The sequence below is a fragment of the Montipora foliosa genome, chromosome 4, assembly GCF_036669935.1.
Source record: "Montipora foliosa isolate CH-2021 chromosome 4, ASM3666993v2, whole genome shotgun sequence".
Classification (NCBI taxonomy): domain Eukaryota; kingdom Metazoa; phylum Cnidaria; class Anthozoa; order Scleractinia; family Acroporidae; genus Montipora; species Montipora foliosa.
The window spans coordinates 14,425,189-14,439,823 of record NC_090872.1 but is presented as its reverse complement, the minus strand read 5'-3'; the positions used below and the strand labels follow the sequence as shown (position 1 = coordinate 14,439,823).

The window sequence follows — 14,635 nt, the reverse complement described above, 5'->3', positions numbered from 1 at the left end:
ATCCTCGGAGCCTGGCCGCAAAGGTCTCGAGTTGGTAAAGCGTTTGACGTCATTAACACGATAATAACTGTTAAAAAGAAAGAAACAAAGATGACTTTGTTCAGGTCACGTGGTTCTCTGATACACTATTATCATATTTTCTTGTTTATTAATTTATTTGAAGCAAGTACTGAGGACGACAATGCCAAACTCACCCAGCAATTTTGTCGTCCACAACTTTTCCTGAAAATCGTTCCTCGTGTTCGGAGATGGGAATCACTCGGCAGCATTGTAAATCTGGTCGTAGTCAAGAGAGAAATATAATTGAACTATATTTGTACTGGAGCAGTTTGTAAGCCTAGTGCCATTTTCGCTTCTTTGAGCTGATATCCATAGTCGCAGGGCTTCAAGGTTGTGGAAGAGGCACAGTATATATCGACCCTTCTGACATGAAAAGAAATTCCAAATGTAACTGTAAAAGTATATCAATACTTGCCACCTGATTTGTTCAGTTGTACCAGTTCCTTCGAAGAAATTTATTTTGGGTTCAGTCAAGGCGCCCTTAACTTATCAACTAAATGATTTCATCCAGTTTAACGGTGGCCGGTATTAGGTTGATCTTACATCTACAATTAAAAAACAAGATATCAATTCAGTCACGCAAATTTAAAGAAGCCGAAAAAGTCCGTGGATAAATAAACAAGCGTCACTAGATCTTGAAAAACAAATATTCCACTGTAACAGAGGATACATTGTTTGTCTGATTCCAGTACATCACTATCCGGAGGAGTGTTCTTGTCCATCATCTAAATTTATATAAATAAATAAATAAATAAATAAATGAATAAGTAAATAAATAAATACCGTTTTATAAGGCAAAATAAAAGGAATTCCCGCAGAAGGCTAAGATTTAGGATTCGTTTCTGACTAATATTCCTCTAAATTTCATCATTTCTTTTCGGGATTGGATCAGTATAACAGGTTCTCGCCCTTACTCAGTTTTATTTGCCTTCTTCTACTTTTGTTTACCTTGATCATAAAAAGCTCAACATCAGAGCGGTTTTCAATTGAGTGTCAAAAGTAGCGAATTGCTTTGGTTTTGCATTACTTCACTCAGTGATTGGTTCAAAGTCCTCGCGCCACTTTTTCAACCAATCAGAAAAGAAACCAAAACCAATCGTGGCTCGTGCGTGCACATTTTCCCGCGCTTTGTGTCGGCTACGTGTAGTTACTTCGAGTTTTGATTGGTTTACTGGATTGTCTCCGTCCTTTTCGATTGACCAAAGTAATTACTTTGGTTTTATGACACTCAATTGAAACTCGCTCTAAAAAAGCTCAACATTATCAAACTTGTTCTTTTATTAGTTTCCCCAGTAGGCCATATTCGTATTCTCACGGTTACACTGGAAACGAGCATGAAGAAGAGGCTGATGCGGGGGTAATCTTTTCAGAGGCAAATTATTCCCCCTTCCGCATGAGCCTTCATCGGATGTTCGTTCCAGTCCAATCGTGAGACTACGGATAAGGTCTATTGCCTGGAAATGCTCTGGTTTCTCTTGCTCTTCTAAAAAAGCTCGCTCTATCTATTATCTGCTACAAACTTTTGTTGTACTTTGTCAATTAACCGGTTGGGATTCTAAACCCATTCTGTTTTTTTCTATCGTTTTCCATTTGCTCAGAAGGGGAAGAGCGCACGCGCGGAAAACCATGGGTAAGGAATCCCATCCGCGCAAAAAAAAATTGGTTTTGGTCACCGTGCGTCCACCCCACCATGTATGCCAATGTGAACGTTATCACGTGATCATATCACGGGATCACGTTTAGTGTTCATCGAGATCACCTGCTTTTTTTATTATTTACCGTTGACCAGGCACTGGGTTTCGATTGGATCGCAGGCTCAAGCCAGGTTAACTTAATGTTAGAATAAATAACCCGGGTGTAAAAATACCGTGACATAAGCTTAGAATGGGAGATGCTTGCTCCTACTCAAGGGCTCCTAGCTTGGCTAAATCCATGTAAGAGTTAGACAATAAATGCGAATGTTCTATGGGATACAGTGCGTCGAGCTTAGGTAGAGGGCCACGAGGTGTGCCCTCGTGGCACTTCCATCTAATGCAACAGGTGCTATATCCCACAGGACATCACGAGCGTTCATTGTCTAACTGTCTCAGAACATGGTCACATCCGCGAAAAGATACACTTGGGAATCACGTTGTTATTTTGTTTTGGATGTCGCCATAATGTTGGTAGAATTTTACGAATAACAATGCTTTTCCTTCTTTGGAGTTTTGTTTATTCTTTTCTGTTTTGATGGCTCATTTGCTCCGGCTATGAGCCAGTACTATACAGAGCTCGAGGAACTCGAGGCCGTCTTTGCCACTCAAGAGTTACTTGCTTTGAGAGCGTAGACATATCCGAGTGCTTGGGGGGATGAATTCGATAAAAGTGCACGTTTCCAAAAGCCAATACCACAGTCAATGAAATTGAGCAAAGAGAAAGGGACAGAATTTCTAAGAAAACTCGACAAAGTGCCACGTGGGCAGGTACAAAACACAGGTCACAGGTCACAGGTCATTGTTTCACCAATACAGAAAGTATCCAAAACATTCATAAAAGCACTTCCTTAGGCCTAAGGGTAGCGTTTATGAATGTTTAGGATACTTTCTGTATTGGTAAAAACAATGACCCGTGACCTGTGACCTGTGCCCTGTGACCTGCCGGTGCCACGTGGTCGGTAAACGTCTATCGAGCCTGGGCTTAATAGGTGGTTTTCACGTGACGTCATCGCCGCCATGTTGGTGGACGAAATCAAAAGATCTCTCATTGGCTCCTTTTGTTCTTCCACCAGCAATTGTACATTGCAGTATTGTTATCTGTGTCTCTGGAGATTGGTTGCAAACCACCTATACCGAAACACACAAATCGAAACCCTTGGAGATGAGCGTAGGTCCGTTCCAGTTGATAAGATTAATATTGTAAATGAATCATTACTACGGTCTATATACTCATTAGTATGCTCTATTTTCTCATTAGTACGCTCTATGAAGGGTATACTAATTAGGCTTTTAGACAAAGGAAAACAAAAGAAATCATTGCTATGTTCTATACAGAGCTTACTAATGAGTAGTTATTTTACCCAACAATTTCCCTGTGCTTCAAAGCCCCAGCCTCTTTACATAATTTAAGCCAGTTTATGGGATATAGAGCACACAAATAGTGGCCACTTATTGGCTGAGTTGGTGTGAAGGTATTCTAACTATTATTTATTGTTCTTATTTTTGTCATTGTTGTGCACTCCGACTCCACCTTGCCCCGTAGCTTTTTATTTTTAGAGGCAAATCCCAGGGGGTTTCGCGGGTGTTTTCGCAACAGCTAGTCACAAGAGACCTATGGTCGGCCACTGATTACATAAGGTGCAGCACACCCAAAACAAGAAGGTGATTCAAAACGATGAAAAGATATATAAGTTCTAAAAATAAAAAAGATAGGACAGGGTTGACTCTAGGATATAATACGTATGGAGGCTCCAAGAAAATGGCTCCTGCAAGCACTGTATTCGAATACGAGTGACAATAAAAGCAAATCAATGCTTTCAGGCGTCTTTTTGCTCGCTAAAAGTGGAACATAGTGAGGAAATTATATACCTGAGCATCCGGAAACTGTGATTGCATTCTCTGGTTAAAGGAACCGATTTTCTCGTATTCCTGACCTCGATATATGAAGGATTTATTCTTGAACATGAAAAAAAAGAAAAAAGAATATTTATTCTTAAAACCCTTGCTGCCAAAAATAGGGCCTTTTCGGGCAGTACGCGGCTGAAACTCAGAGAGTGTCTAGGCTGTGTTCCAAATTTTTCCAACGCATTACACATTCTGAGGAGAGGCAATAAGGGTATTTTCCTCGGCACTGAGACTGATGCCTTCTATAGTTTCGTTCAAAAAGTCACCCTCTGCTTGTCTTTTATACGTGAGGAAGAGCAAGTGTTGTAACCTAATTATTTACGATAAACTTTGGAACATAACATCAGCGTGAAATCCCATGATTGAAGATTGAGACTACCACTGAAGTTGCATAGTAAAGTTACACAGCTCATTTTTAACGAAGGCGTTCAAAGTGGAAGGGAAAATTGGCCCCATTCTCGTTGTCACCCGTCCAGATTCGGGCCAATTGTTTTTACTGCTATCCCTTTGGAACGCTTGTCCCACAGGATACCCTTTTCAAGCCAACCGACCGAGAGGTCGTTTTTGTAATTGACAATTATATGGTAATTCAATTCAAATGCACGTTACAACTTTTCGAGGGGGTGGGGGAGGAAATTGGAAAGTCAACTTGCTAATTGCAGTTCATATCATGTCTGTCTCGCTAGTAGGATTTACAGGTTCCTCAAAACACGAGTTTACAGGACGTGGCTTCTTCAGCGTTTCGCACAAGATTTGCGGGGAGGGGTTTGTGGTTTACTGCGTTCATCCGAGAACACTAGATGTCGTCAAAAAGACAGCGCCTGGAGTTAAACCATAGATCTATTGCTCAGGAGACAGACGCCTTTCGCACAGGATACCCAGATCGCTGCGATCCAATGGCTTTTCAATGAAGAACCTGTGATACGTTTGCCTGAATCCTACACTTACCCGGACTGAAAAGGGAAAACCTCTTCCATAGAAACCGACCCGGAAGTATTCGGATTCTGGTCGTACTTGTTTTATTATGTTGTCGAAGAACTTGGCCTGCCTCCTCTGGGCAAAATTAAGAAAAGACAACAGAAAACATAGACAAGCTGTCAGTATATTCGTTTTTTTATCTTTTTCAGTAGACAACATAAATTACACGTGGAAATTGAAATCGTGTCATCTTTTCTCTTTTGTTTATTAAGTCAGAGCACAGAAACGTAATTAAGATTTTGGAGGTTTCGTTTTTGGCAGCTTATGTATAAGGATTAAATGCACTCCTGGATGATAATAAAATAAAAAACTGTATGATGAAAATCCTTTTCAGATAGGGAGCCATTATCACTTAGTTACACGTCGAAAGTATTTACATGATTGCCCGTCAGTTTTTCGACAAAAAAATAAAATGACCACTCTATAACGCTAATATTTGACAACTAATTCCGTTTCCTGGAGTAGAATAAACAGACTAGTTTTAGATCCATACCGACAACCGAATAGGTCCTAAGAACACGTTTTCCAAATACTTTTTGAATTCCATTTCCGAGCATAGCCTAAAACTATGACCGTTGTCTTGGCTTTTTGGTCACAAGCGAACATGGCCGGGTTCCTGTGTGGTAGTACTACTGCCAGTTGCGTTCTCACTTACCAGAATGTCACCGACCTTTACGTAATCAAACAAATGTGATTTGTACTGTTTCGCAAGCTCTTTGCACAGCTCAATCGCCTTCTCCCAAGTCTAAAAACAATGAATAATTGTCACTTGGCCAATCCACACTACAAACCACAGCCATCTCCATTCCGACATTGCAGTTATACCAGTAAGTATGTAAGGTTAACAGCATTAAGAAACAGAGTGTAAGTTGCAGTTTGCTGTCATTTCTCAATTGAATTCAGCTGGACCTTTGCCCAATATATGAAAATTGGCCCACACAAGAAAACAGAAAAATGCTCACTAGGGTGGGAATCAAATCCACAACTTCAACCGTTATTCTAACGACTGAGTTTAGTGCTTATGTAAGATGAACCTATTTTAATGTTCTTTGTGGCTACCAACACTCCAAAGATCCTAGGTTCAACCCCTGATAGGGGTACCCTTAAAGGGGCACGGTCATGAGCTGCGCATGCTCGAGTTTGTTTGCTCTCGCGCCCACGGAAAATTCTAGCCGCCATCATGGATTCACGCCTGAGTCACGTATGTTCGCCGGAGTTTCTCCTTTGTCCACCATGGCCCTCCCCAGTGGACACCATTTTGAATTTGTCGATTCAACTTGAAAAAAGTTAACCTAACACTTTTCAAGTTTTGACAAGACGCTAGCGCATGCGCTTCTCGTGACAGTTTCCCTTTAATTCATTCCCCCAATCTCCTCCTTAAAATTCGTTATCACCTCCTTTACAATAATAATTACTGCGTTCGATAAAGCTACAGGTCTCTTTGAATTTGATGAAACTATCATACTGCCAGTCATTCCAACCTTATGGACGAATTTAGCACATTGCTTTAAGCCTCTCATTCCCAAGATCGAAACGTTCATTCTCCTAACTAGTACCATAAATTTCTTTGTTGAGTAGTCTTGAGAATTTGATGATATCAAGTTCACACCTCTTGAGCTGAAAATAATCTTCATCCTCAATACCTGTCTGACTGACGTTTCATTGAAATTGTGATGAGAATTTACATACTGACCACTCCCTGTAGTCAAAGGATTAGTTCACTAACCGCAATAAATCGTTTGAAGAAGGTTTTTTGAAACTTACCTTTCCTTTGTCTAGAAAGACAATGGCATCCAAATACAACTTTTCCTTGAGTTGAAAATGCGTCATAGAATCGGGGAAATCACTCACTGGCAAATCAGACCACTGTCAAACAGATGAAAGAAACGTTCTTCAGGTTTGAACGTTGGTGAAAGGGGATTGTCGTTGATTGCAGGGGGATACAAGGTCAATGGCAAAAGAGGGGATTAGGGGGTATTTAAGAAGATAGTTGTTCATAAACGCGAGTAGTTGAACGGTCGGCAAGTTTCATAAATGTCCGATTCATGGTATTTTGCATAAACTTCACAAGGTGTGCCCTTAACCCAAAGACCTTCGTGTATTGCTCTTTGGCTAGGGTTCAGGGGCCCGTTTCTCGAAAGTTCCGAAACTTTGCGGGCTATTTTCGGGTGTCACAATTCCCTCTGTATCTCAAGAACGGAGAGGACTTAAGTCGTCAAACTTCGCAGTCAGTTTGCTTTTTGTTACCTTGAAAACATGTCAAAAGATCGGCTTTCCAAAACAAGCGGTTGACAGTTTCACAAATGGCTTTTCGGGCCTGAAAAGTTTTCGGATTACCTTATCCGGTGGATAAGTCCCTATCCGTCACTCAGTTTCAATCTCTGCAAAAATTTCAGTATTTGCCTTCGCAACTATGAATAAGCACACTCTAAGCACATCTAGTTAGAAGGTGCGTAAGGCCAACGTTCAACGTGAAGTGTATTTTATACTCTGGATAGTGACTTATCCACTGGATAAAGTCATCTGGCCTTTTAACTACTTGGGTTTGGTTGAAGTTACATGGTTAGAGGGTCACTTTGTGACGCCTACACCAGTTAGCATGAATCTCATCAATTGCTTTACGCCAATCAGCTCCGTTTGTGAACGGCCATCCCTCTACCTGGGCCTTCCACATTGAATTCTGCCTACAACCATACTTAACAGCGAGGCTAGCTGTTAAGGGAAGTTTCAACTATTACTAGTTCTGTAGCTGTATCGGACAACCCTAAAAAGCTCCCCATACATAGCAACATAAAGCCTCCAAAGCCCAGCTGCTATACGATACAATCATTTTGATAGAGCAAGCAGTGAGAATATTACTTGAGTAGCAGTGTCGACGACCTTTGAAAAAGAAGACCAGTCTTCTCTCTTTCTGAAACCCGCGATCAGCAATTAATTAAAATGACGAGTAAATGACATTATCAGAGTTTTTGTATTGAAAAAAAAAAATCTACCGTACCGATTTCAAGCACACAAACATGCCTTTAAAAATTTGTCGATAAACAAATTTAATCATCATCACCTGTAACAGTTTAGCATGTTCAAGGACAGTATACCCGGCTTCTGTGAAGTTTTCCGAAGCAATATGAAGATCGCGCAGTCTTTCTATACACCTGAGAAAGTAAACAGAAAGAAAAATACACGTTTCTTACACTAACCACCCAATGACCTCGACGTCTTCTTCATAGGTGATTTTAGGGACGGTTAAACGTTTACAACATCGTGCAAGGAAATTGCAATCAACGATTTTCTAAGGGTAGGTTCATCGCATTTAAGGACAAAAATCCAGGATTGAGTGAAAAAACACCGGTACGGTGTTGAAACTTCCATTACATATCTTAAATCCAGTAAACAGAGCCAACGCAAATCGGAGAAATGAGTGTTGTATTTCAATAAAGGATTCCAAGTAAAGAGATATCCACAGAATTTGTCGTTGGTTTAGGGAAAAAAGATTCAAATTGTTCACAAACCTGATGTACATATCTTCACGCTTTATTTTCTTGTAAAATTCCTGTAATTGAAGACCAACTAATTTTAATAATATATCTGATATCTGATCTGCTAATCGCCCTTTCTCGCAGTCGGAGACTGAATTACGAAGGGCGCAGCTCAACGAGGTCGGACCGAAGGAGCTGTGCTGCCGGCTAGGCGCTCGGCCCCTGACCACGACCCATGTACGACCTCGGAGCACAGCACCACAGCCTGATGGAATAGGCCGGGAGTCGATTTTGAGGAGGGAGGAAAACCGGAGTACCCGAAGAAAAACCCTCGGACTGAAACTCAGCCCACATACGACCCAAGGTCACCCGGGTCACAGAGGTGGGAGGCACGGTTCATGACCACTAAACCACCCTGACTCCCTAATTTTTTGCAATTGCTTGTAATCTCGCAATCTGATTGGCTAATTTGCCATTGTCGATAAGAGTCTAGACAACGCTGCTCGCGTCATGCTCGCGTTCATTTGTCACGCAGAGCAATAGCCAATCAGGAACGCTCATTTTGGAAAATAAACCAATCATATTGCGAGAAAGTTATAGACAACGCTTGCTCTATCGTCGTGTCATGATTTTGGTCACGCTCTGAAATAAACACTTTCTTTGGTGTTGAATATTGTGGTAAAAACAAATCGAAAGTGGTTCAGCGTTGTCTGTACTCTTATCGACAACGATTTTCGTCATCACAGTGGTCAAAATTTGTTGTGGACTCACGAGGCGCAGCCGAGTCAATAGCTGTGTTTAGATGAGAGTATGGAAACACGGCTGTGACATCACACAAGTTTTGATTGGTTATGTAGTCAGACGCGCGTTTTGATTGGCTGGTAGGAAATATGAGTGTGTATCAAGAAAATCTTTTTCAATCTAGAAGTCAAAAAACCAGCATTTTCCTTCATTTGCCGAATTATCCTAGAGAAATATTTTATAAAAGCAATAGAGGACCTTTTTCCGTGTTTCCATAGCCTCATCTGAACACGAGGGGGAGTTGGGAGAATTCTCGACAGTTATGCAAACTGTCATAACTGTCTCGAATCTCCCAACTCCCCCTCGTGTTTAGATGAGGCTCTGGAAACACGGAAAACGCCCTCTATTGCTTAAACAGAGAACGCTGAACCAGTTTCGATTTGTTAATTAGATCAGTGAGAGAAAGAACACAACAACTTAAATTCATATTCGTGGAGCAACTTTACCAGTAAATTTACAAGGCAGCTCATCTTTTGATCTTTATCGTCTTCTGTTGATACTCTCCTGAAACGCAAGACCCGATAGTTTAAAATGACCGGAACCGGAAGAGTTTCTTAATGAAATTGACATCAGAGAAATTACACTCTGGCAAATCAAATAGACGCAAATGAGGCAACAAGAAATGCAACAGTCAGCACTGAACGCGGAAAACGAGAGGGACCAAGTCAAAATTACAACTGGTAAACCGAGAACGTGAAGCGAGAGTCTTGACCAATCAAAGGGCGTGGTCAAGCAATTCACTACATGCACAATCCCATAATACACCTCTAGTATCCCCCCAAAACTTTTGCATAACCATTGTTTGCAATTTCTCCTCGGAAATGAAAATGTCCCAAGAGAAGTCGAAAACAATGGCTATGCAGATTTTTTTTTCTTTTTTTTTTTTTTGGGGGGGGGGGGGGTTAAAGAGGTGTATTATGGGATTTGTGCAAAGTAGTGAATACTATAAAGCAATCGACACGCAAACAGTTTCTTTCGTTTGAGTAAACTAATCTTGCCGCTGGTCAGGTCAAAGAAATTCTTTAAGGAGACCATTCGCTCAAGTGGCCTAGTTGTCGCCATGTTACCTTTTTTTAGGAGAAACGAAAGAAAATAATTTTCGGTGAATAGAGTTAAATTCCCGGAAGACTAATTGAGCCATCACTATGGGCGCCTTTGCATAGGCTGCAAAGAGAGCTCGCTTATAGGCGGATTAACTAAAAACCCACTTACGCACAAATTCTGTTGACACAATTTTACGTACCTGTACTCTAGAAGTAACTGTAATAGGTCTGTGACGCGGTTAACGAACGCTATACCTTCATCACGAAACAGGAGTTCACTTTCGAACTTTTCCGTCAGGCTAATAAGAGGAATAATGCGGAGTAAATCAGCAAATGAAGAGATTACAGCGGTTCCGAAAGCACATAGAAATTTAAATTTCGTTACGATCATGTACTCTATATGAGTGTAAGCAAACGTCTTATGTTGACAAACAAAACAATGACCTTTGCAAGTATCCCCCCCCCCCTCCCCACCCCACGTCAACATTCATTCCAATCCAACACAAATGAGACCTCTCTGAGACTGAAAAAATCTCTGAAACCGTCTGAAAAAATGACGCTGATGGTGAGTTCCGAGTGATCCCTGGGCAGTTCCAGTCCTTTGTGGGAGCAAACGGTTAAATTGGCAGTACAAAAGACTGGAACTACCCACGAATCCACTACTATCTTGAAGAAGATACCAAGACTGTAACTATCCACGAATTCACTAAGAAGACATCATATTCAAACGAGGTCATTCACCAAGAGAGGCCTTTAATTAAGCGGCATTGGTATCGACGTAAAAGTAAAAATTAACAAGCACCAGCTGGAAAATGTGAAATGCAAAAAAAGAACACCACTGAGAAGATGGAAAACTAATCCTTGTACGCATCTAGTCGAGGTTTTCCCTGAACCAATGCGTCGTTTGTATTCCAACTGTTTTGGTAAAATTTAAAACTAGATTATTTGAAGATATCTTACATATCCTTGAAGAGTATCTTGTATTCGTTGTCACCTTTCTTGTCCACACTCACCAATCTGTCAAGTTCGTTCATTATTTTGGTTTCAACCTAATACAACCGAGAAAAACAATCCATGAGAGAATCCGTAAACTCTGTAACTACAAAACAATCAAACAAACATCGATATTGAAGGAAACTAAGTATTATTCAATGGAATAATCAAAGAAAACGTGGCGATTATTAATTAGAGTGACTGACTGGTTGGGGCTGCAGACTTGAAATTCGGAGACCCACTCTTATGATTAGTTTGAACTATTCTGGCCAGTCCCTGCAGATGGTTCACATCGTCGGTTGCGCCGGGCTGTTTACGGCCAGTTAGAATTCTTAACAACCCGTCCTGTTCATTTCAGTTTAAATTTAAATGCAAAGCACTATGAGTCAGCCGATACAATGCTTATCAACCGACATCAGTTTGAGTATTAAGAATTCCCGTTACCTCGGAAGCAACGCCTCTTGACTTCAGTTCACATTGTACCATGTCAAAGAATATTGGTAAGGTGAACTTGCGCAATTCTGCAAAAAAGTATAAATTCAAAGTGGTATCCGGTGTATTCTAACAAGTTTGACTGGAAAGTGCCACTGCAATCTAAAATCCTCTCTTTTTTTTTACACTTTAATTGTCTTTAAGCTTTTATTTGATCCTGAGTGCCGCTTAATAATTATGCAAAAGATATGTTTACGAATATTTAAAAGACGCAGTTTTCCTAGTTTCATCTCTTTTAAAATTTTATAGTTAAGAATAGCAGTCGTCTTTACATAAAACAACTTGCACATAATATAAACAGTCTTGTGCTCCAAACGAAAGCTGGCTGCTGAGCAAATAGATTTTGGGGATAGAAAAAAGAAGCGCACCACTCTGGCGAACAAAAATGGATGGTTTAGAAACAATTGCAAAAGACTTATAGATCTCGAGATCAAGACTGCCCACGAGGCTATTTCATTTGAAACCGCCGCACTATCAACCACTCACCTGTCTCAGGCACAAGAGTCATCTCGAGGAATGGACACACAAGGCTTAGTCTGAAATAGCTCTGAAAGGAGCCTGGAAATGAGAAAACAACAATCGATATTGCATATAATAGCCCATCGTTCCATGTTATTTGAACACATGTAACACGGTATACAAAACTTTGATGGAAACTGTTCTAGAACGCGTATTGTGGTATAAACAACAACAACAACATAAAAGGGAGGAAAAGGGGAAATATGAAACGGGATCCCTAGAACCTACCAAGACTTTGCCACATATGAATGACTTCAAACCCCATGACAATTCTCATGTCTCCATACCTAAATTACAAATAAACACAGTTAAATACAGGGAAGTCAAAGTCTTTAATAAGAAACTTGGTTACATGAGCAGCAGCAGCAGCAGTAGTGGTAGTGGTAGGGGTAGGGGTAATGGAAGTCATAGGGGTAGTGCTAGTGGTAGGGGTAGTGGAAGTGGTAGTGGTAGCGGTAGGGGTAGTGGTGGTGGAAGTGGTGGTGGTGGTGGTGGTAGTGGTAGCAGTAGGAGTAGTGGTAGTGGTAGTGGTAGTGGTAGTGGTTGTGGTAGTGGTGGTGGTAGCGGTGGTGGTGGTGGTAGTGGTAGTGGTAGGGGTAGCGGTAGTGGTAGTGGTGGTAGTGGTAGGGGAAGTGGTAGTGGTAGCGGTAGGGGTAGTGGTAGCAGTAGTGGTAGCGGTAGTGGTAGTGGTGGTGGTAGTGGTGGTGGTGGTGGTAGTAGTGGTGGTAGTGGTAGTGTTAGTGGTAGGGGTAGTGAAAGTGGTAGTGGTGGTAGGGGTAGGGGGAGTGGTGGTGGTGGTGGTAGGGGTATTGGTAGTGATAGTGGTAGTGGAGGTGGTGGTGGTGGTAGTAGTGGTAGGGGTAGTGGCAGTGGTGGTTAGTGGAAGTAGCAGTAGCAGTAGCAGCAGTAGTAGTAGTAGTGATAGCAGTAGTAGTAGTAACAGTAGCAGTAGTAGTAGCAGTAGCAGCAGCAGAAGCAGCTATGGGCAATAGTAAGTTACCATAACTAAAAATTCATGCGCAATTCACCTTAGATATGGGCCCTTTGCAGGTTAGTGATCAACCGCCATACTGGGACGCAAAATGCCCACTGGGAGACATAAAACAAAGCAAGTTAATCTAAATTTTCTTTGTTTTAGATGTCCCAGTGGGCAATTTGCGTTCCAGTATGGCGGTTTTTGTACCATGTGATCACTAACCTGCAAAGGGCCCATTGAGCGCCCAACGGTTGCCCAATTTAACGGGACGTACCCTATAGTATCATCCCCTAAATATAAAAATGTTTTGTTCTTTAATTCAAAGATCTTGAGACATAAATATTTCACTTGTCTCGTTTTCTCGAGCTCTGGTTGTACTGTAAGTAATTTTTACTGTATGAACGTCATTGTTGTATCACATTTGCAATCCCAAGTATTCAACCCATACATTCAGTGTTCATATATTCCAACTATTATTTCTTAAGTACGAGGAAGCTAAGCGGAAAAATTGAATGAAGCGGTTGTGTAAATCAGGAGAATGTTGTAGTGGGTATACAACCAATAATTACTAGATAAATTAACTGAACCAATGAAGGGAAGAAGCTCTGCCACCTTCTATCCAGTTAGGTTTATGACTCTGTGACTAGCACTCAGGTCATAAATGAGGAGAAATCTGATTAACACTTAAAGTCATTGATTTGTTTTGTTTTATGAATAATAAATGACTTAAGTAACAAATTGAAAGGTCCATGCTCCATGCAAATACCTGTCAATGATCTTGTTTCTCTTCACTTCAGTAAAATTTTCCAGTTGCAGGTGCGTTTGAGTCAGAAAGGACACTGACAGATTGAAATAGTTGTTCCAGAGCTGAAGAGCAGTAAAGCGAGATCATGATAAATAGCCGGCTTTCGAATGGAGTGATTAGTACGTTCCTTTTGGGGCTGGTTTAGCATACCTGCGGCAGGAGATTCGTTAAAATAACCTCTCGCGTCCCTTTTCTTGGGGGTTTCATGAAGTTGTAAAACTGCCTTTAATTTTGCCTTTTGCTTAAAAGCTGATCTTTCAAAAGAACGGCAAAGTTGGGATCTTGGAAATGGTTGCGGCGTTACAAACTCAATGAATCGACAGTGCAAGGCATAAAACCTAGTCCAGTTCTCCGCAGACAGATATGTCACTTTTCAACCTACATGTGTTGTATTGGAAAAAAAACGGTCTTCGCCAAATTACATTTTTAAAAGCGAGTGTCTCGAAATCATGCCTTCGAAATGAAAGAAAAATGAAAAAACGGGGATTTGTTTGACGGCAGTGCTATACTCAAAAAGGACGACTCGGTTACCTGATAATCAAAGTTGTCATCGCCAGAAAAGTTGTCGACAAGAGCTTGCGAAAAATTTTGAATGGCCCTCAGGATCACGCTGACAAAAAGAATGAAAACTAGATAAAGTGAGAATCCCTCATTTTGCAGCAATTACGAAAATTTTCACAAATTCGGAATGGCAACTGAAAAGGTAGAGTCGCGATTCATAAAGACAAGCCCAACACCGTATGTCAGGACAACCCGAAATCACTTATAATTTATTTAAAGAAATCAAGGAAATCTTCAAAGTACCTTCAAAAGTCGCTTGGTAAAGATACTTCTTAGATATTTCAATCAGTTTAAACCAACTTTCATTTTAAATTAAATTTAATTAATAAATT

At 40.9% G+C, this 14,635-nt stretch overlaps 1 protein-coding gene across 1 annotated transcript in view; it reads right to left on the bottom strand.

The window, feature by feature from the left end:
* The window catches only part of LOC137999965 (dedicator of cytokinesis protein 1-like), a 60,709-nt gene that overhangs the window by 13,185 nt on the left and 32,889 nt on the right, over window positions 1-14,635 (bottom strand). The window contains exons 35-51 of the mRNA XM_068846015.1: window positions 14,274-14,352; window positions 13,704-13,804; window positions 12,190-12,248; window positions 11,929-12,000; window positions 11,395-11,471; window positions 10,918-11,006; window positions 10,158-10,256; window positions 9,361-9,418; window positions 8,147-8,187; window positions 7,699-7,789; window positions 6,402-6,503; window positions 5,293-5,382; window positions 4,608-4,712; window positions 3,624-3,710; window positions 731-785; window positions 195-276; window positions 1-67 (exon numbers count right to left, since the gene is read on the bottom strand). The exon at window positions 1-67 is cut by the window's left edge and continues 6 nt beyond it. Coding sequence (XP_068702116.1) covers window positions 1-67; window positions 195-276; window positions 731-785; window positions 3,624-3,710; window positions 4,608-4,712; window positions 5,293-5,382; window positions 6,402-6,503; window positions 7,699-7,789; window positions 8,147-8,187; window positions 9,361-9,418; window positions 10,158-10,256; window positions 10,918-11,006; window positions 11,395-11,471; window positions 11,929-12,000; window positions 12,190-12,248; window positions 13,704-13,804; window positions 14,274-14,352 — 1,354 coding nt within the window. The remainder of the gene's footprint in view (window positions 68-194; window positions 277-730; window positions 786-3,623; window positions 3,711-4,607; window positions 4,713-5,292; window positions 5,383-6,401; window positions 6,504-7,698; window positions 7,790-8,146; window positions 8,188-9,360; window positions 9,419-10,157; window positions 10,257-10,917; window positions 11,007-11,394; window positions 11,472-11,928; window positions 12,001-12,189; window positions 12,249-13,703; window positions 13,805-14,273; window positions 14,353-14,635) is intronic.